The sequence below is a fragment of the Coregonus lavaretus genome, assembly GCF_964263955.1.
Source record: "Coregonus lavaretus genome assembly, chromosome: 22".
In the NCBI taxonomy this organism is placed as follows: Eukaryota; Metazoa; Chordata; class Actinopteri; order Salmoniformes; family Salmonidae; genus Coregonus; species Coregonus lavaretus.
In genome coordinates, this window is record NC_140009.1 from 26,093,623 (window position 1) to 26,116,654 (window position 23,032).

General features: G+C 41.6%; 1 protein-coding gene across 1 annotated transcript in view; it reads left to right on the forward strand.

Annotated features, from left to right (window-relative positions):
- Positions 1-23,032, forward strand: part of LOC311150218 (metabotropic glutamate receptor 4-like) — a gene marked incomplete at both ends in the record, with an annotated part of 241,438 nt that overhangs the window by 212,185 nt on the left and 6,221 nt on the right. Inside the window, 3 exons of the mRNA XM_084187584.1 lie at positions 2,278-2,478; positions 13,365-13,501; positions 19,153-20,088. Of these exons, the coding sequence (XP_084043710.1) occupies positions 2,278-2,478; positions 13,365-13,501; positions 19,153-20,088 (1,274 nt within the window). The remainder of the gene's footprint in view (positions 1-2,277; positions 2,479-13,364; positions 13,502-19,152; positions 20,089-23,032) is intronic.

Below are 23,032 nucleotides of genomic sequence, written 5' to 3' on the forward strand. Positions count from 1 at the left end.
CATTTAACATTAAGTACCTCTGTTTAGATAAGAAATGGCCATGTAGACCTTCCAAGAGGCATACAGAAAACACAATGCTGAGCAACTTTATCAATTACTCCATCCTGTTTTTCTTTATCTTATTATACATTCTATGTTTTGTTTACATTTGGGGAACCAGTGGATTAGGCATTAAGAGACAAAGTGAGATGAGAGAGAGAGTTAGATCTGGAGCTGGAACTGGAGCTGGGTCTGAAGGGAGAGGGAAAGGGGAAGAAGTGGGCAGAGAAGCCATCCCATAGATGGCACTGCCTGTTGATTTTTATTACAGCCTTCAACACTGGGCAGTAGAGTCCTTACTTACCGAATGCAAGAGTAATATGTGACAGGGTCCCATTCATCAGGGATGACGTCTGGCTACCGGCACAGAGACCACTTTCCGAATGGACATGATTATGTAAAATGTTGCCTCTCCCTGTATCAGTGGTAAGGGGGGATTTGGTAACAGAAACACACAATACACAAAAAACGTGCATTTATTGACCTGTTTTATTAAGTGTAAGTCTGAAAATGACAGTATGAATGTACAATGCATGTACTTTCACATACTTACTGGTTAAAGTTGAGTAGAAAGTATGTGAAAAATAGTACTGTATATTTACTCCCACAATCTTCCACTTTATCTCAAGCATGACTCAGAGAAGTTATCCAGTCTACTCATTTAATTCCATGAGCAATAAACATCAAGCATTGAGAATCTCAGCAAGCAATCTGACAAAGTCCTTTCATTGACTAGGAGTGTTTGAACTGTCTCAGAGGACGTTGATCCTGTTGATTTTACTTGAATCGCATGGTGACAAATTGATCATGCAGGATTAAAGAGTGGCAGATGGCATCTGTTACCTTAAGGATCAGCTGTCAGTGCCTTTACAAGTTGCCCATATCCTACTCCCCTCGCTAGCTCCTCCATACTCTGGTTCTCCGCTAATGATTTCACAGGGCAAGGATGCTACTTTTAATAATCTTTACTGACAGTTATTAAAATGTGTGCTGTGACAGTGTTCATATTAGCTGTATGACTCAACCCATTGCATCCCTCTGAGAATGGTTTCAATCCTGTTCAACTTTGTTCAGCATGTCTTATAGATTACATAATTTGATCCCCAGGCAGGTGAAAACACTTTTTAATATTGAAATAATAATTACAGTTATGAGAGCCAGATGGGGCTCCTGTTTAGTGGTGTTGTTAGAGTCTGAACGTGACTTCTAATCCACTGATGTCCTTGCCTTTGTTGACATGTTCTGTTGACCTTTTAGCACTATGCCAAAAAGAGTAATGGAGTGGAAAAAACGATCTCTGTTCATTAATGTAAGGCTAGTGATGGCTATATCAACAACAGCAAGGAAAGGAGATTTTGTTGTTGTTTTTAGTTTCTATCATTAGGCTTCACAAAATTCCTCTTTTGTTGATTTCATTAATTTGCTACAGCCGGTGTTAAAAGCGTTCATAATTCAGACAGCAGAGCAACCCAAATCTGTATATCTTTCTAATCAGACTCCTCTCAATGGCTGAAACCTCTGGTCTGGCATACTGATTATATAGAGTCTAGACTATTGTCATGCCTCTTTACGGAATCACAACTCACTTAATTGTTATATAGAGCAGTCAGACCCAATGCCCCCACCTTGGCTGGTGGTGATGGTTTTTCCTTCTTACTTGTGCTGCTGTAATAATAGCTAAGACCAGCCGATTAAAGGCCAGTGGAGTGTCCCACTGTCACTCTCTCCATGCCGACGCGCTGACAAGGCAACAGCTAATTGCAGGACCAGGATGTTAATTGAAACCTTACTTGGTGATGAACACATTTCCAAAGCATTGAAACAACCTCGGCTATGATTAATATACACCTGTCATAACTAATTACATTAATACTAAAGAATGATTAGGCCTGTCTAGCTCTGTCTTCCAGTTGTCCTCCACTCCTCCATCACATACTCTCGCCTTGACTAACACACCTCTGATGAATAGTAGAACATAGCAGATAAACAAGACCTGTCGGTCGGTCATGTTTTCATTCTATATTAAAGGAGCCTATCCAAAAATAAATATATTTGTTAGACATGTATATTTTTTGTCTCAAGGGAACTCTAATTTGAATTGTACACCAGACAACGGGACATATTCACTGTAATACAGAAGTGTGTTTATTGTCTTTGCACTAGATGTTATTACATGAGTGTTATGCTACTGTATAATGACTGAATTTAACAGTGGCTCTTATTTTGGTGTCCCTTTAGACCACGAGCGGATCGGGAAGGACTCATCCTATGAGCAGGAGGGGAAGGTCCAGTTTGTGGTTGATGCAGTTTACGCCATGGCTCATGCCCTACACAACATGCACAAGGAGCTCTGTCCAGGGAAAGTGGGCCTCTGCTCCAAAATGGAAACCATCAATGGAACCATGTTGCTCAAGTTCATACGCAACATCAACTTTACAGGTTTGTCTTTGTAACGCAGACAACAAACACCTGTGAACATGCAAGGATACAGATACACACACAAACACTATACAAATATACACATTGGCAAAGGCATCAGCATTTCCTGCATCTCTTGTCTGTAAGACAAAGCCTTACACCATGCATTTGTAAAGCCGGTTTATCAATTGAAACAGACTTCAAACGCCAGCTTTGTTCCTCCCACCACATTTAGCTTGAATGATGTGTCTTACGAGTGTAATTATTTTGAAAACAAACCGTAATGCAAGAAACACTGTGGTTCTATGGCCAACTGAAATATCCCAGTCTACCAGAGAGCAACATGAAAAATGCCTCCCCTAACAAATCAGTTAAGAAAACATGAAAGGAAAAGCAGACTGCTGTGCTTGGGTACAAACCGATATTACAAGCTTACTGTTACTCAGTTCAGAGAACTCATCTTGTCACGACTTCCGCCAAGGCTGCCTCCCCTCCTTGTTCGGGCAGGTTTCGGAGTTCGGCGTCACCGGCTTAGTAGCTACTGCCGATCCATTTATCATCACTCCATTTGTCTTGTCTTCAATCACACACACCTGGTCCTTATTCCCTCATTAGTCATGGTATAAGTGTTCCCTCTGCTTCCTTGTCTGTGTGGGTGATTGTTTAATGTGGAGGTTAGTGAAGCTTGGTGGAGCTTGTGTATTGTGTTTCGACTGGAGTATTTTTCCCGTGTGCCTTGTATTTTCCAGTGTGCCTGTTTTGTGCCCTGGAGTGTGTTTGACGCATTTTTGCGTAAACCTGTATTTTTTGCGGATTAAAGCCTGTTGTTCTGTGATTTACCCTCCTGCGCCTGACTCCTTCATCACCACCTCATCACACATCTGCATTTTTATGGAACCTCTGTTGCCGGAGAAGCATTTGAAGTGGTGGTACACTACACTGTAGTACACTGCAGTAAAAGTGGGGAAAACATACAAGTGTGCTGCTTTAATAGAACATGGTTAATGAAAAATACCTTATAGTTGTGGTGTAAGGTAAAAAAGAGAAAGTGGACATTTGATTACAATCAGCCGCACTGTGTAAAGCTTGGTTAGTATTAGTTTGTAGATCCATTAAAGATCATTTGTAAAAGTTGCAATGCTTATTATTCCTGCATTTTTCAGACAGAAAATGGTGCCCACACTGTCATACTCATTTTATTAACCTCAAAGTGACAACCTCATCTCCAGTCTTCATGCGTGCTGAAATTTCAAGGAAGGACAAACTCAGATTGCCTAATAGCCAACCGTGTGACTGTGACTCATTGGCCTGCTAGGCTACTTTAGAGTACGGTCTCTGTCTGATGTCACTTTCATCTGTTATAATAAGGTGCTGCTAATTATACATCAAGTGAGCAGAAGGTTAGAGTGACACAGTTAAGCAATCAGGCATAATGCAACACGTGCATCCTGACACCCGCAGACTGCTCAGACCCTCTCTTAGAGCTAATTATATGGTAATGAATGCCCTGTTTGGATGGAGGTATGGTGTGATACTAGAGGAAGGCACAATCCAGTTGGAGAATGGAAGGGAGAGCTGTAGGGTCAGAATAGAATAGCTGAACCGCATAATGGGAGGGCTGGCTTATCACAGGGCTCTGGTGCACTGCTTATTATGTTATGCACAAAAGGAGACACAGGCAGAGTGTATATTGAGTAGAATTTCGAAGATAATGCCTAAACTTAACCCTAAACATAAAAATGTGGAGTTAATGCCTAAACTTAACCTTAAACACTTTGAAATTTGACGTTTGAGAAACATGGATGATAGTCTAATTCTGAGGTGAAACTGTGAGAGCTTGTAGCAGAAACAGGCCGCCTACCTCGTGTTGCTGGGCACAGTGACTAGGCTACTGATATTCCCTGGGGTTGTTCGGCCTGCAAAATGACTTGTAGATCAATGTCAACACAGTTACATGCTTAGTTTGACACTGAAGGAGAGGACGCATCAGTTGTCACAAAATATGAATCACTCAGTCTCATTTGAATCACTCAGTCTCACTGACTTAATGTTATCTACCTAATTTCCCTTTAAAGGGAATTGTCTATCTGCAAAATATAAGACAAAAGGGCAGCCTTCTCTTACAAAGAATACGTTTTGTCCTGTTTTCATGTTTTCGCCTTTTTTAGACAACCAACCACAATTGTGCCCAAAATGTACCGTGTGTGTGTGTGTGTGTGTGTGTGTGTGTGTGTGTGTGGAACATATGGAATTGTTTTAAGCTGGTCATACCATGGATCATTTAGCAATTATATTTTGAATTTTAGGACTCCTTAGGTATCTTAAAAAAAAAATATATATATATATATATATATATATTACATTTGGCCTTTACCACTATAGCCCCTAGAAACGCATTTAATAATGCATGCATAAATGGCAAAAAAGACAGTCAAAAAGGTTTTGATGTATCTGTCCTATATCTAGTAGATATAAGCAAGCTCAGGAAATTTTTTTGGACACCTATTTAACCCCTTTATTTTTGTTGGCACAAAACTACCTCCATACTTCCATTCGTTTGCGTGGGTTACCTTTAGACGAGTCCCCTGACACTTGTGGGGGTTGTAGAGCAAAACAGAGAACACCATCGTGTTCGTGAGAGTCTCTCCTTTCCAAACCATTCTGACACTACAGACGTTTTCGTGAGAAAACCGATTTTCAGTATGTCTCATGGTCTGACAAACACCGCTGTAGCTCGGCCACCTTCCACCGCAGATGCGGAACGCCGACATAGCTGGATGCGGTGGATTGAGACGCAGCCCATCTCTAGCTTAAACTGACGGATTTTGCTGAGGATTTTTTTACTATGTTACTTAGACTCTTAATTAAGCTCCCTTTACCCCTCTTTTGACATCCAGCCTACACCTACCACCTTCTCCAACCTAGCAGTAGCATTCCCCTATGGAAAAGGACTTGAATGCCTGTGACAAAGCTGACTCAGTAGCTCTCGTCATGAACGCGCATGATTTAATTCCCCTTATAAATTGTTTAGCGCCTTCATTTTTCCCCATATATATAGTAATTAATGTATCCTAAATGTATATACTGTTGTTCTTTTGCCAGTATCATGGGCATTTACTGTGCGCAAGGTTAATTATGTGTCGAGGAGATGTTTGGTCGAGTTGCATTGTGACGCATTTCAGATTTACAGTGCCTTCGGAAAGTATTCAGACCCCTTGACTTTTTCCAAATTTTGTTACATTACAGCCTTATTCTAAAATGGATTAAATAAAACAAATCCTCTGCAATCTACACACAATACCCAATAATGACAAAGTGAAAACAGGTTTTTAGATTTTTGCATTAAAAATAAAAAACAGAAATACCTTACATACATAAGTATTCAGACCCTATGCTATGAGACTCGAAATTGAGCTCAGGTGCATCCTGTTTCCATTGCTCATTTTAGTCATCTCATCCTTGAGATGTTTCTACAACTTGATTGGAGTCCACCTGTGGTAAATTCAATTGATTGGACATGTTTTGGAAAGGCACACACCTGTCTATATAAGGTCCCACAGTTGACAGTGCATGTCAGAGCAAAAACCAAGCCATGAGGTTGAAGGAATTGTCCGTAGAGCTCCAACACAAGATTGTGTCGAGGCACAGATCTGGGGAAGGGTACCAAAAAATGTCTGCAGCAGCAAAAGGCACATGACAGCCCGCTTGGAGTTTGCCAAAAGGCACCTAAAGACTCTCAGACCATGAGAAACAAGATTCTCTGGCCTGATGAAACAAAGATTCAAGTCTTTGGCCTGAATGCCAAGCGTCACTTCTGGAGGAAACCTGGCACTATCCCTACGGTGAAGCATGGTGATGGCAGCATCATGCTGTGGGGGTGTTTTTCAGAAGCATGGACTAGTCAGGATCGAGGCAAAGATGAACGGAGCAATGCACAGAGAGATCCTTGATAAAAACCTGCTCTAGAGTGCTCAGGACCTCAGACTGGGGTGAAGGTTCACCTTCCAACAGGACAACAACCATAAGTACATAGCCAGGACAACACAGGAGTGGCTTTGGGACAAGTCTCTGAATATCCTTGAGTGGCCCAGCCAAAGCCTGGACTTGAACCCGATCAAACATCTCTGGAGAGACCTGAAAATAGCTGTGCAGCTACGCTCCCCTTCCAACCTGACAGAGCTTGAGAGGATCTGCAGGGAAGAATGGGAGAAACTCCCCAAATACAGGTGTGCCAAGCTTGTAGCGTCATACCCAAGAAGACACAAGGTTGTAATTGCTGCCAAAGGTGCTTCAACAAAGTACTGAGTAAATGGTCTGAATACCTACGTGAATGTGATATTGATATTTATATTTGTCATTATGGGGTATTGTGTGTAGATTGATGAGGGGAAAAAACAATGTAATCAATTTTAGAATAAGGCTGTTACCTAACAAAATGTGGAAAAAGTCAAGGGGTCTGAATACTTTCCGAAGGCACTGTAAATGCAGTAATTTACCATTTTGCAATTCTCCAAGCTGGATGTGATGTTCAGGTGCACATGAACACTTGCTACACTGACAAGAAAGACGTTTATTTATTTCCATATTGTAACGTGTCTGAAGTTCACGTATCTCGGAAATCCATGTCTTGTCTCATGTCTGTGTGTAATGGGCGGGTGTGTGGTTCCATAAGTAATATGTTGGCCTGCAGAACTATTGTTATGAAATGTGTATTCTTTAATGGAAAGTATTTCCGCTTTGAGGATAAGCCAGGAGTGTTTAAGATGATTATTTAAATGAAATATGTAAATGTGGGTATAATGAAGATGTCTGTTACATGATTTAATATGCCGTATTTGGGTAAAGAGCTCCATGGTTAATGGTATGATCCATAGGGAGTGGCCATAGGTATAAAGGTACAGTACCTGTTAGTTCAACCTGTGAGCTGGGGAGTTATGTTCTAGCTCTGGTATGTGAGCTGTGTGGGGAGGCTTTCCATAGCCTGGTATACCCCAACTTGATATTTTTGGTTTGGCATGGTAGGCCTGATTGAGGCTTATGTTTTCGATTTAGATTCAAACCTGTATTTTGAGAGTGTTCATTTTGTAAATACCTTTGTAGATTATGTATTCATTGGATTTCGTCATTCACCAGGAACCACCTTTCACTGTTAATAAACTGGACACTATTTTTCACCGGATCCTGCTGCCTCCTGTTACTTACTGCCCTTAAGGCTGCTCCAACATCCGGTCCCTACGACAATGGCCTTTACTTGAATTACTGGAAAACTTCTCAGTAATAAAACTCAAAAGTATTGCGGTTAAACCTAAGATGAACAAAAACTCTCTGACAAAAACACATTACCGAAAGGATGTATTGCTTTCAAAAGTCTTACTGTACATTAGAATGTACAATTTCAAATATTTGAAGGAAAACAACAGGAGGTGTTAACGTGATCCCAGTGTATTCTGTCTGGGACCTGGAAATACCCATGCTGACTAGAGGAAAGGAGGCCATTCCTGATATTGTTGAGGAGGTTGATTCTTGTTGATGTTAGTCCTACCACCACATTCTCTGTTTTTTTCAGAAACAATGCTTCTGCTGCACTGGTTAAATTGTATAATATTCAGGGGATAGGATAGCTTACATCGTGAAGTCCCTTGGTTCAATGAAAGCGAGGTTAGAGATAAAAAGCTCAAAATACCCATATCCATTACACTAAAACCCAACGGCTTTGCTTTAATTAAAAGCATAGAACTGTTAACATTTTTGTGATTGTAGGATGGCTGAGATTGTTAGTTCAGCTAGAAAAATACAATCTACTTCTGTGTTCTTCAACAAACAATGGATACTTTTCCTTAGTGAGTAGACATAAGCAAACCTTCAAGTCAAGAGGGACCTGGCACATATGAACTTGCCGATTTGTAAAGCTAGTTAACAGTTGCAACTGCCTGCATATGAAATTTTAATTACTGAGTGGGGAAGCATAAACGCCAAATGCCATCCTCCCTGCCAGGCAACTAACAAAATTATGTGCAATAACAAACCGTGAGGGTAGGGTAAAATACAGCTTGGAAATCAATGCAGCCTTCTTTTTGAGTTCGGTGTCACAAAGAAATGACAGGGAGAGGCTGACAGAACAATCAGCCACAGCATTGGCTGACTAATAACCAAAAAAGGCTGGGCCTCCATTTAAAGTGGTTGTAAATTATAGCGTGTCAGCGTCACCACTGAATCCCTGCGTTTCCAAAGCCTACTGTTGCATTTACAGGGAAATGTAGAAGATTGTGGTAGTTGTGTATCTTCACTGTTAGTTTGGTTGAGGATGCTGCAGCAGTGACAGAGAGGATGTTTCGTGGAGTTGTTACAGATAGAGTATAATCATATATACAGTACAAGTCAAAGGTTTGGACACTCCTACTCATTCAAGGGGTTTCCTTTATTTTTACTATTTTCTACATTGTAGAATAATAGTGAAGACATCAAAACTATGAAATAACACATATGGAGTCATGTAGTAACCAAAAAAGTGTTAAACAAATCAAAATATATTTTAGATTTGAGATTCTTCAAAGTAGCCACCCTTTGCCTTGATGACAGCTTTGCACACTCTTGGCATTCTCTCAACCAGCTTCATGAGGTAGTCACCTGGAATGCATTTCAATTAACAAGTGTGCCTTGTTAAAAGTTAATTTGTGGAATTTCTTTCCTTCTTATCTCGTTTGAGCTAATCAGTTGTGTTGTGACAAGGGGGGGGGGGGGGGGCAAGAACAGCTCAAATAGGCAAAAAGAAACAACAGTCAATCATTTTAAGACATGAAGGTCAGTCAATACGGAACATTTCAAGAACTTTGAAAGTTTCTTCAAGTGCAGTCGCAAACACCATCCTCATGAAACTGGCTTTCATGAGGACCACCACAGGAAAGGAAGACCCAGAGTTACCTCTGCTGCAGAGGATAAGTTAATTAGAGTTACCAGCCTCAGAAATTGCAGCCCAAATAAATGCTTCACAGAGTTCAAGTCACAGACACATCTCAACATCAACTGTTCAGAGGATACTACGTGAATCAGGCCTTCATGGTCGAATTGCTGCAAAGAAACCACTACTAAAGGACACCAATAATAAGAAGAGACTTGCTTGGGCCAAGAAACACGAGCAATGGACATTACACCGGTGGAAATCTGTCCTTTGGTCCAAATTTGAGATTTTTGTTTCCAACCGCCGTGTCTTTGTGAGACGCAGAGTAGGTGAACGGATGATCTCTGCATGAGTGGTTCCTACCGTGAAGCATGGAGGAGGAGGTGTGATGGTGTGGGTGTGCTTTGCTGGTGACACTGTCTGTGATTTATTTAGAATTCAAGGCACACTTAACCAGCATGGCTACCACAGCATTCTGCAGCGATACTCCATCCCATCTGGTTTGCACTTAGTGGGACTATCACTTGTTTTTCAACAGGACAATGACTCAACACACCTCCAGGCTGTGTAAGGGCTATTTTACCAAGAAGGAGAGTGATGGAATGCTGCATCAGATGACCTGGCCTCAGAATTCAACCATATAATGCCAGTATTCACACATTCGATAAGAGCCGGATTTAACAAAACTACAGTAGAGCAATAACCTCTGAGATAAAATACAAAATGATATAGAAAGTTGACACCCTAAAAGTCTTCTTTGATTCATCAAATGCCCATGAAATCTTCTTGAATAGGTAAAGTGTGCCAATGCCAGTCTATTTTCCATCAGCTTCTTTAATTAATGACTTTTAAAGGTTGCCATTTTTATCTGGCACTGGATAAACCTTTCTAATTCATACATTTTCAATGATTCACACAGTACTTCATCAAAACGCTATGAAAAGTGACTTGTATATGAATACAATTGGAGTAGTTTTATTTTTGTGAAAAATGTATACAGTGGAGGCTGCAAAGCATTCTCATATCTCACGCAAGACAACAACTTAAGTTTGCAAACTGAGAATATTGGCCTTTGATATGCTCTTCATGGGTGACACCATTTCACTTGTGGACATTGCCCCCTTGGAAGCAATTCTCTTTAGATGTAGAGAGACCTTTTGACTTGAGTAGATAGTGAGTGGAGCAGAGAGAATGTATGGGTCACATTCTTAGCGATGAGAAACATGATTATAAACTGGATGTGTTCAGTGTGGGTGTATCTCTTTGAAAGTGGGATGACCAACTCTTCTACGAGAACTCATTCCCTATAGATTAGATAATATGCTTGGCTACAGAGAAAACGTTTGACAGCGGTTCCCCATAAGGGATACTTCTATGATGTTCTGAAGCACAAAAAAATATCCACTATCCACTCTAGGCCCATATTGCATTTATACAGTAAGTCAGCACTAAAATGAACCATCTTGCACTTCAACTCACCTTTTAAAATCTAAGCTTTCTTACCCACTAACCTTCACCGCACGGATCTGAGATCTGACTTGCAAGCACACCTATGTGTATTGCTTTGAAGTTTTGGAGTGTGTGATGTCAAGTGCCACCAAAGTGAGCTGCAACCATATTTCAAAGGGCTCGGGGGAATGTGATGTGGGAAGGAGAGAGAGAATGAAAGAGAAAGAGAGAGAGATACTCTCTATGGCCTTCTCCCTTTATTCACATCTATCCACAGCCAAACTCTCTATGGTCTACTCTCGCACATCTTTCCACAGCCACACTAATATGGGGCAGCTGGCTGCAGTGCTCTACTCTCGGCTCCCAACAGAAAATCACAGGATCCCCACACCCCTCATTTTACACAGTGAGGAGTTTGAGAGGGGTTTGTGAGCTTGCTCAGGTCCAGGACCAGGCAGGCACACACAGAGAGGAAGAGTTGTGGGGGGGGGGGGGGGGGGGGGGAACCTTACTGTAGTAATCAGGCCCCATGCTGTCATTAGACAGTTCTCAGAGGGGACTTTGGGGGAAAAACAAAACAACAAGCAGAATGAAAGAGAGTGAAATAACATGAGAATGGGCACAGACATGAGCTCTGGTCCGACACCCAGGGGGAAAGTCCCACATGGCTGTCAGCATCCATTTTACTCCCCTCATTTCTAACAGTATGGTAGAGGACTCATGCCCCAGAAGTTTAGACCTCATGTAACACTAATCACACAAAGCATATGATGAAAAAAAAGACCAAGGAAAGATTTTCATGAATAAACAAATACTTCATTACATAATTTCAGATAATGAAACGACCCTCTACCTTCCAGTGTTTCTGATGAAATGTTTAATAACTATTCTGTACATTTGGATGTTCATGCCAAGGTTGTTATACAGTGGGGGAAAAAAGTATTTAGTCAGCCACCAATTGTGCAAGTTCTCCCACTTAAAAAGATGAGAGAGGCCTGTAATTTTCATCATAGGTACACGTCAACTATGACAGACAAAATGAGAAAGGATTTTAAATGAATTTATTTGCAAATTATGGTGGAGAATAAGTATTTGGTCACCTACAAACAAGCAAGATTTCTGGCTCTCACAGACCTGTAATTTCTTCTTTAAGAGGCTCCTCTGTCCTCCACTCGTTACCTGTATTAATGGCACCTGTTTGAACTTGTTATCAGTATGAAAGACACCTGTCCACAACCTCAAACAGTCACACTCCAAACTCCACTATGGCCAAGACCAAAGAGCTGTCAAAGGACACCAGAAACAAAATTGCAGACCTGCACCAGGCTGGGAAGACTGAATCTGCAATAGGTAAGCAGCTTGGTTTGAAGAAATCAACTGTGGGAGCAATTATTAGGAAATGGAAGACATACAAGCCCACTGATAATCTCCCTCGATCTGGGGCTCCACGCAAGATCTCACCCCGTGGGGTCAAAATGATCACAAGAACGGTGAGCAAAAATCCCAGAACCACACGGGGGGACCTAGTGAATGACCTGCAGAGAGCTGGGACCAAAGTAACAAAGCCTACCATCAGTAACACACTACGCCACCAGGGACTCAAATCCTGCAGTGCCAGACGTGTCCCCCTGCTTAAGCCAGTACATGTCCAGGCCCGTCTGAAGTGCATTTGGATGATCCAGAAGAGGATTGGGAGAATGTCATATGGTCAGATGAAACCAAAATAGAACTTTTTGGTAAAAACTCAACTCGTAGTGTTTAGAGGACAAAGAATGCTGAGTTGCATCCAAAGAACACCATACCTACTGTGAAGCATGGGGGTGGAAACATCATGCTTTGGGGCTGTTTTTCTGCAAAGGGACCAGGACGACTGATCCGTGTAAAGGAAAGAATGAATGGGGCCATGTATCGTGAGATTTTGAGTGAAAACCTCCTTCCATCAGCAAGGGCATTGAAGATGAAACGTGGCTGGGTCTTTCAGCATGACAATGATCACAAACACACCGCCCGGGCAACGAAGGAGTGGCTTCGTAAGAAGCATTTCAAGGTCCTGGAGTGGCCTAGCCAGTCTCCAGATCTCAACCCCATAGAAAATCTTTGGAGGGAGTTGAAAGTCCGTGTTGCCCAGCGACAGCCCCAAAACATCACTGCTCTAGAGGAGATCTGCATGGAGGAATGGGCCAAAATACCAGCAACAGTGTGTGAAAACCTTGTGAAGACTTACAGAAAACGTTTGACCTGTGTCATTGCCAACAAAGGGTATATAACAAAGTATTGAGAAACTTTTGTTATTGACCAAATACTTATTTTCCACCATAATTTGCAAATAAATTCATTAAAAATCCTACAATGTGATTTTCTGGAAAAGAAAATCTCATTTTGTCTGTCATAGTTGACGTGTACCTATGATGAAAATTACAGGCCTCTCTCATCTTTTTAAGTGGGAGAACTTGCACAATTGGTGGCTGACTAAATACTTTTTTTCCCCACTGTAGTTTCATATTGTGTACAAAGAATGTGGATTTTATTAACAAAAATGTCCCTTTTCATTCTTCTGCAGGAATTGCTGGCACTCCAGTGATCTTCAATGTGAACGGAGATGCCCCTGGTCGCTATGAGATCTATCAGTACCAGATAAATCACAACACCACAGAGTACAAGATCATCGGCCACTGGGCAGACCAGCTCCATTTAGATGTATGGATATTTCTCTCACTATGACTTCCACTTGTTTATTGCATGGCACCCGTCAAGGTTTTCAGTAATGTAAATCCAAATAAATAACGTATGCAGTTAGAAATAGTGTCTGTGAAGGTTTGAGTTTAAGTTTATTTTTTTGAGTTTAAGTTTATTTTTACAGGGACAGTGCACATTAATCAACGTTTCAGTAAAAGTGCCGGTTTTAGCCAGCCGGCTAATTTTCAACCGCAGTCCCTGGGCAGGTTATTAAAAACAATTACAATATAGACAATAACAACATAGAACAAGACATAATTTATACAGTACAGAAAGGTTTATACAGTACAGCATATTATTTGGTGAAAAAAGATGCACTGGCTAAAAACACGTCATATTAAACCATGATATGAATGTATTATTCATTACTGTATCCATAGCAGTCTATGCACCTTGCCTTGAGTTGGGTTGCTTTACCATCTAAGTCATGCAGGACCTGGGACTTATCTATTTCACAATAGGGCAGTAGATATCAGGAGCCTACTGTGGGGTCACTGTTGCACACCCATTCCAGTTTTACAATTTTCATAGATTCCCCCCTAGCTGTTGCGAAATGCAGGCCCAAGGATAGCGATAGTAATATTCACAAAACGCTAACAACCGTGTTGCCATTCAGAGACTGTTTACTTAGCTGATTCAGATTCTAAACCAGGCCATTTCAGGTAACCTTCAGGCATCCAAAACATATGGTAATAAACAAACTAATGGCAAAAGGACAAGAGTGGTATGCGGTATTAAATTATGTAAGCGTTACCATATTACCACATTTGCTCATTCTACCTAATTAGGTGGAAAGTGCCTTTTAAGCAAGGCTTATGTGGCTGAGAAGAGGACAGATACCGTATGCAGTTTCCTGCTGAGTTACATTATATACAAAAGTATATGGACACCTCTTTAAATTAGTGGATTCAGCTATTTCAGCAACACCCGTTGCTGACAGGTGTATAAAATCGAGCAAACTGCCATGCAATCTCCATAGACAAACATTGGCAGTAGAATGGCCTTACTGAAGAGCTCAGTGACTTTCAACGTGGCACCGTCATAGGATGCCACCTTTCCAACAAGTCAGTTCGTCAAATTTCTGCCCTGCTAGAGCTGCCCCGGTCAACTGTAAGTGCTGTTACTGTGAAGTGGAAACATCTAGCAGCAACAACGGCTCAGCCGCGAAGTGGTAGGCCACACAAGCTCACAGAACGGGACCGTTAAGTGCTGAAGCGTGCAGCGCATAAAAATCGTCTTTCGTCGGTTGCAACACTCACTACCGAGTTCCAAACTCCTTCTGGAAGCAACGTCAGCACAAGAACGGTTTGTCGGGAGCTTCATGAAATGGGTTTCCATGGCCGAGCAGCCACACACAAGCCTAAGATCACCATGCACAAACGTGTTCTCTGGAGTGATGAATCACACTTCACCATCTGGCAGTCCGACAGATGAATCTGGGTTTGGCGGATGCCAGGAGAACGCTACCTGCCCGAATGCATAGTGGTGGAGGAGGAATAATGGTCTGGGGCTGTTTTTCATGGTTCGGGCTAGGCCCCTTAGTTCCAGTGAAGTGAAATCTTAACGCTACAGTATACTAGACGATTCTGTGCAGAAATGGTTAGTCGAGATCGGTCTGGAAGAACTTGACTGGCCTGCACAGAGCCCTGACCTCAACCCTATCGAACACCTTTGGGATGAATTGGAACACCGACTGCGAGCCAGGCCTAATCGCCCAACATCAGTGCCCGACCTCACTCATTCTCTTGTGACTGAATGGAAGCAAGTCCCCAAAGCAATGTTCCAACATCTAGTGGAAAGCCTTCCCAGAAGAGTGGAGGCTGTTATAGCAGCAATGGGGGAACCAACTCCATATTAATGTTGGAATGAGATGTTTGACGAGCAGGTGTCCACATACATTTGGTCATCTAGTGTATAATCTATGAAGAAGGCTGTATTCTATGCTTTCAGATAAGAACAGCTTTCAAAGCAATGACTTTGTGATTTATTTTATTTTATTTTTTTAATGGTCCTTAAAAACAGATATCTTTCATCCCACCCTCCTCGTGTTTTTGGTTTTGAGAGTTTTTGGATTTATTCTAATCCACTAAAAGTTAATTGAATTGTGCCCTCATGCATATGTAATATTTATTTTTAATATTCAAAAACATAAACAAGATAGTTGCGGCCACACAATGTGATCAGTGTTAACTTTAACAGGCAGTGGGTACGTCTACATTTTGGCCAATTGTATTCCTGAATGCCGGTCATTGACCTAATGCAAAGCCAACACTTCTTGTCCCTTCAAAAGAGTTTACCCTTCTAAATTCATTCAATTCATTTACTATCTATTAAGTCATCTATTAATAGCTATTAATTAATATATTAATAACAAGAAAGTGATATTTCTCCATTTCTATTTTAGATTTAAGATTATAAAATAGTCACAAAAAGTATAGTTTTATTGACCTATTGATGAACTGCTGTTAATGTAAATGGCTAGCTAATTTATATATCCTAGATCCCTAGTTAACCATTGGTAATCTGAACATAGTAAACTACATCATTTCTGAAGAGGTGTCATTTCAGAATGAGGGCTGCTGTAGCTCTGCTGGTGTTGTTGTTCTGTCTGTCGAGGGCATGAGCACAGGAAAGGAGGAGAGTGGAGGGGTCAGAGAATGACATCATTCAACAGAGTGACAATGAAGAGGTAGAGAGCAGGGTGAGAGATTCAGATTAAGAGCCAAAGGCCTGAGGATACAGAGACGACCCACAACTGACTGGCCAGGCCACCACACACACCCCTGCAGTACACTCCTCTCCCCGCCCCCTTCCCCTCCCTGCATTCCTGCCATGTACTCAATCACACACCTAAAATTTAGGGAAGATCTAGGTGTCTCAGAGTAGCATTGCTGATCTAATATTACTGTTCAGGTCCCCCTTTTCCATGTAATTAGCAGATTCAGAACTGTTCAGCACTGAGGAGGGGTCCCCTGATTGAGTTATCATTATGGGAAAAGGCCCATTTAATAAATGATTCTGTATTCTTTATGGTTATATTGCATTTTGCCCACCCACCCACAAGCCGTCAAATCCTTGCTTCTTCCTTCCTTGTTTCCTTCATTCCTATCAAAACATTTTACTAGCTGTCAAATCCTTTTTTCTTCTGTGAAGAAAAAGTGCTTTGAGAGGGAGGTAAGGAATGAAGGAAACAAGGACAGAAGAAAAAAGGATTTGACAGCTAGTAAAATGTTTTGATAGGGAGGGAGGGAGTAGCCACAATACCTAGCAAGGTTATTATAGTTTTGTGTTTTGATATTAGTTTTTTTTATTATTAGTTTTTTGCTATTATTACTTTTAGTTTCAGTTAGTTTTTAGACCTGATTTGCTCATTTTCATTTTGTTTTATTTATAAAAAAGAATCTGTCTATTTCGTTTTTTATATTATTTTGTTTAGATTGTAGTTTTAGTGTTAGGGACAGAAAACATGTGTGGGAGGCTAGGACCCATTTGTGTTGTATTGATTTTGTGTGGTTTTTTGGGATGTTACTTCTTGCCACTGGGGGACAGTAATACTGGGTCAGGTCATAGTTTAGGTTTAAATTATAAAGTTAATCTCAATGTCACTTGGGTTTAAAAGGAATAGGGTTAATTTAAAGCTAGAATCCTTAGTTTCTGTATCCATTTTTTTTTTACTTATACATTAATTATATATACCCATTGACTCTTAAAGAGTATAATTTATAAATGCCTCATGAGCTCATACCCCATCATAACCCAAAATAAAAGCCTTTTTCCCTCCAATGTTTGAAAACAATGTAAATGTAAACAAACACTCAAAACATGGTTAAAACTATCATTTTAATATAATGGATGGTCAGTCCTTGCAGCCACACCTCTGTCTATGAATTTGAGAGTGATAACATTTCTACAGGCCCATCCCTCAGCTTTTTACAAAAATAATCAAGTTAGCTACAGATCTTAATTTGAGTTAGCAGGAAAATAATCCTGCACCAACAGGAAATTTGAATTATTATGTGGATTATAATTAATGGACATGTTTGTAGGGGGTGATACAAAATCAAGTCAGAAATTTCAAAAGGGGAAATTACAAACTTCAGAAGCCTTTTTAAACCTCAAATACACTACAAGTTTTTAATTTCCTGCATTGCAGGAAAGTTATCCTGCAACAGAATGTTAAAATGAAGATCTACATCTGCACCCAGACGAGTGTACTGCAGGTGTGTGTGTGGTGGCCTTGCCAGCCTTGGGCTCTTAATCTGAATCTCTCACCCTGCTCTCTACCTCGTCATTGTCACTCTGTTGAATGATGTCATTCTCTGACCCCTCCACTCTCCTCCTTTCCTGAGCTCATGCCCTCGACAGACAGAACAGCAACACCAGCAGAGCTACAGCAGCCCTCATTCTGAAATGACACCTCTTCAGCTCTTCATTAATGGGTCAATAAACACTATAATTTTGTTTTATAATCTTAAATCTAAAATAGAAATGGAGAAATATCACTTTATCGTGCCATTAATGGATGAATGAATAGCTATTCATAGATTACTTAATATACTGAACAAAAATATAAACGCAACTTGCAACAATTTCAAGATTTTACTGAGTTACAGTTCATATAAGGAAATCAGTCAAATGAAATACATTCCTTAGGCCCTAATCTATGGATTTCACATGACTGGGCAGGGGTGCAGCCATGGGTGGGCCTGGCTCCCACCCACTTGGGAGCCAGGCCCACCCACTGGGGAGCCAGGCCCACCCACTGGGGAGCTAGGCCCAGCCAATCAGAATGAGTTTATCCCACAAAAGGGATTTATTAGAGACAGAAATACTCCTCAGTTTCATCAGCTGTCCGGGTGGCTGGTCTCAGACGATCCCGTAGGTGAAGAAACCAGATGTAGAGGTCCTGGGCTGGCATGGTTACACGTGGTCTGTGGTTTTTAGTCCGGTTGGACGTACTGCCAAATTCTCTAAAACAACATTGGAGCGGCTTATGGTAGAGAAATGAACATTCCATTTTCTGGAGAAATATTGTAATGGGAATTTTCTATCTGTGCAAATACAAACATCCTTTCAAATCCATATCATTATTCCCTCTCTGCCTCTTATCTTCAAGATGTTTCACAATATTATTCAGTACATGTCATTCTACTGGTAATCTAAGCATATAAACTGTAAATGCATTAATTTACATGCATTTAACACATTTTTTATCATATTTTATTAATATTTGATATCAGTCCTCATTTAAGTAGGCCTACCTTCCATTTTTAGTAAATGAAGCAGACGATGTAAATTCATGTATCATTTTTTAGATTATTTAAAAAGTCTAAGCAATATCCAATACAACATTTGTTTACTCTAATCGGGCAACTCAACCGGCTGGTTTAAGTCACGCAAACAATTTATTTATTTTTTGGGTGTGCCAGTTAAAGGCTTAATTACTGTTTTATTTGCATAATATAAACTTTTCGATAAGTGCGAATGTTAATCTAAGTTTTAATCAAATTTCATTAGGCCTATTCAAGGAAAATATCCATTCAGAAAGTACACTATGTAACAGTCACAGACAGTCAGATAACTCCCCCTCTCCTTCACCTTTTCTCCACCAGACTAAGGAGATGCGGTGGCCTGGAGGGACATGGCAGGTACCCCAGTCTATCTGCAGCCAGCCCTGTCATCCTGGGGAGAGGAAGAAAACAGTGAAGGGTGTCCCCTGCTGTTGGCACTGTGAGCGCTGTGATGGCTACCAGTACCAGGCCGACACCTACAACTGTAAGATGTGCCGCTTTGACCTGCGGCCCAACAAGAACCACACGGCCTGCGAGGCCATCCCGATCGTCAAGCTGGAGTGGAGCTCCCCCTGGGCCGTCATCCCCGTCCTCATCGCTGTGCTGGGCATCATGGCCACCATGTTTGTGGTGGCCACCTTCATCCGCTACAACGACACGCCTATTGTGAAGGCGTCAGGGCGCGAACTCAGCTATGTGCTGCTGACAGGCATCTTCCTGTGCTACGCCACCACCTTCCTCATGATCTCAGCACCTGACGTTGGAATCTGTTCCCTCCGACGGATCTTCCTAGGTCTGGGGATGAGTATTAGCTATGCAGCGCTGCTCACCAAGACCAACCGTATCTATCGCATCTTTGAGCAGGGCAAGATGTCAGTGAGCGCCCCCAGGTTCATCTCCCCGGCCTCCCAGCTGGTCATCACCTTCAGCCTGATCTCAGTGCAGCTCCTGGGGGTGTGCATCTGGTTCGGTGTGGACCCATCTCAGGCTATCATCGACTATGAGGACCAGCGCACGTCCAACCCGGACATGGCCCGTGGCGTGCTCAAATGTGACATCTCAGACCTTTCTCTGATCTGCCTGCTTGGCTTCAGCATGCTGCTCATGGTCACCTGTACGGTGTATGCCATCAAGACCCGGGGGGTGCCAGAGACCTTCAATGAGGCCAAGCCCATCGGCTTCACCATGTACACCACCTGTATCGTCTGGCTGGCCTTCATACCCATCTTCTTTGGGACTTCACAGTCAACAGAAAAGGTAAATGTTTATTTTAACAATTTAACTCTTGGTAATGATGCTTTTAAATGCAATACCTATTAATTCATAATAATCACATTTTAAATGTTTTGTTGTTGAACTTTAGTCATATTATGATAGGAACATTTTATTTTCATTATGCATCTGTTTAAAACAATAAATTATGAAAGAATTTAGTTATTAGCCATTACTCATACTATCCTGTTTTGAGGAATTTTCCAATGTTGGCCGATTGAACTAGCTTGTAAAACTAGCTTGTAAGTGGTGAGCACCACCAGGACAAGCAAATTAAATTCACTGGTGTATGCCGAGGATTTCTCAAGTCTGTCCTAGAGCAGATGCCATTGAAGCTAATCACAGAAAGGAAAAAACAGCATGTGATCCTCCTAGAACAGAGCAAAGCTGGTGCACAACCCCCTTGTCTTGAAAAATAAAACACATTCGTAGGTTTTGATATTATGCTTAATGTGTACAATTTTATTTAGGCCTCCGTTGGGTAACATAACTGTACTGTCTATATTGAGGACTATCGCTGTAGGAAACAAAGCAGCCATTGAACGTCCCATACAGTAATAGTCCAATTACTGAGGTAAGCTGTTTAGGAAGGTCAATGGGCAATACAAAGCAAAACGTGGCCATCTTTACGATGGTGAGAGCTGCATGGTAATTGCTGTTATTTTCGAAGAAAAGCATACAATCATGTTAACATAATTATACACCCCGGGGGGACAGTTTTGTCCGAGCACAAGACATGTGATACATCGGAGTGAGACCTGCAGTCTTGTACACCCACAGAGGTTAGCAATGGCAGCATGTCTGTCTTCTATTGGCAGGTTGACATTTATTGTCATGAATATTGCCCTGGAGGCAGAACTGAGGGATTTCTGCTAGATGGGCCAAGCCGCAAAGTCATAATTTAATTTAAGGTTAGGGTTAGGCATTAGGTTAAGCAGTGTGGTTAAGGTTAGGGTTAAGGTTAGGGTTAGGTTTAAAATATGATTTTATGACTTTGTGGCTGTGCTAGCTAGGGACCACTCTGCAGAGCTGCCTCCAGAATAAGATTCATGACGAAAAATTCTAGCCTGCCTTCTATTGGTTGTGATTATTGTTTACAGTGTACATTGGGGATACATTACTTCACCTTAATTTATCAGCCCACACAATTTAGATTTGTAGGCAATCTTTTGAGGATATAGAGTGCCAAACTCCCAGGGAACTCCAATTGAAAATGCAAATGTATTTTGGATCTCCTGCTGTGGATGTTTTGGTTATAGAGATACGTTCTGAATCATGTGAACAACTAGCTCTAATTGAGTCACCTTGCAACCACCTGGAAGGGGTCTTGTTACATAACAAGGCTCTTGTTAAATTTTTTCCCTTGAGGTCCCCACAACGGCCCTTTTTTTTCCTCGAGGCCACCACACCAACCCATTATCATTTTGCGCATAAAAAACCCAAGTTAGACAGGCCCACTGGGCAAAAAATGGACCAGCCCATCTGGCATTTGCACGAAATGCCAAATGACCAGTTCGCCCCTGCTCCTGGTTGACTGGCAGCAGGAGTAGAGTCAGCCCAGGAGGTGGTAGGTGGCAGCAGTAGACTGGCAGGTAGCGATAGGGCTCTGTTAATTGTGCCATTGTCTCCTGGTTGAAAGGAGGGTGGCATAGCACCAAGCTCTCTTCTGTGTTTGATAAGGAGGACAATGCAGCTGATTGGCAGGGTTGTCAGAACAGGGCTAATCATGCATGACGATATGCCATGCTCTGCCAATCTGGGATGTTTAACTTCTATGTAGAGACAATGGAGAGCATGGCTTTACATTGCTATGGCCATACACATGACATAAAGCTTAAAGAGCAACTATAAGAGTTGCATAATGTATTCTTAAAAAAAAAAGCTTTTTAAAGGCTATCCAATGGTTTCTTCAAAGTTTGATAAAAAGGGAGGCACTGCAGCAAAGAGGGAAAGAGGTGTAATGCAGTATGTTCTGTATTGTACTGTGGAAGCAGATGATAAATGCTCATTAAAGCACAAAATAGCCTTAAAATATATTCCTTATCTTGTCTTACTTCAAAGGAAGCTTTTGCTGGCTTTCAACCACCGCAAACGGCAATAAGTAATGACTAACATCTCGAGCATTTTCGCTGCAATTAACAAACCCCAGCCAATGGGAATACAGAAATATAAAAAAGCGAATCTTATTAATGCATTAATGTTTAGATGTTTTTATCTGTTTGAAGGCGCTGCGTGAGGATTGTCGCTGTGATATTATGGACCCAGATAAATTTCTGGCACTTGGGATAATGCAGAGAATTTGAATTGTGGTGGTTCGAAGGGAGGGCCAGTTTCATGAGGCAATGACTACCCCCATCTCACTTAATGGTCCCTGGCACTGTCTGCCTTCCAGTGACGAAGGCGCTAGCATGCACAGGGCCAGGGATAGGGCCCTTTGGATGGCACTGTAGCTGCAGTCAGGTGCAGGCAGTAAGCACAAGGCACGGCTGGTGAGAGTCCATTATGTTTGATTGATCCAACCCTGCAATCCAAGTGCTGCAGCCCCAACTCCAACCAGGTCTGGCAATTCCATACAAATATGCATAATTTGATCATCATAAACGGTAAGGCTTTTGTTTCTAAGGTATTTCATAAGGATAATAGGGTGCTCATATTTTTACCATTTAAACCTATACTACGATGCGAATGTAGTTACCTTACCACGTCTGGAAAGAAAGGCAGGGGCTGAAATAGCAGCTGGCTGGAGGGAGCACAGATTTGATGCCTAATCACTTTGGAGAGAAAGGTTTTTCTGCTCCTAGAACAGACATAATGGCTTCGCCTGCTGGAGTTTTCCTGCTGTGGCAATGAGGCACATTGGTGATCATATCAGTTTGTCAAGGCGAATCTATCTGGACAAGGCCGATGGACGGGGACAGGGGTCCTGGCC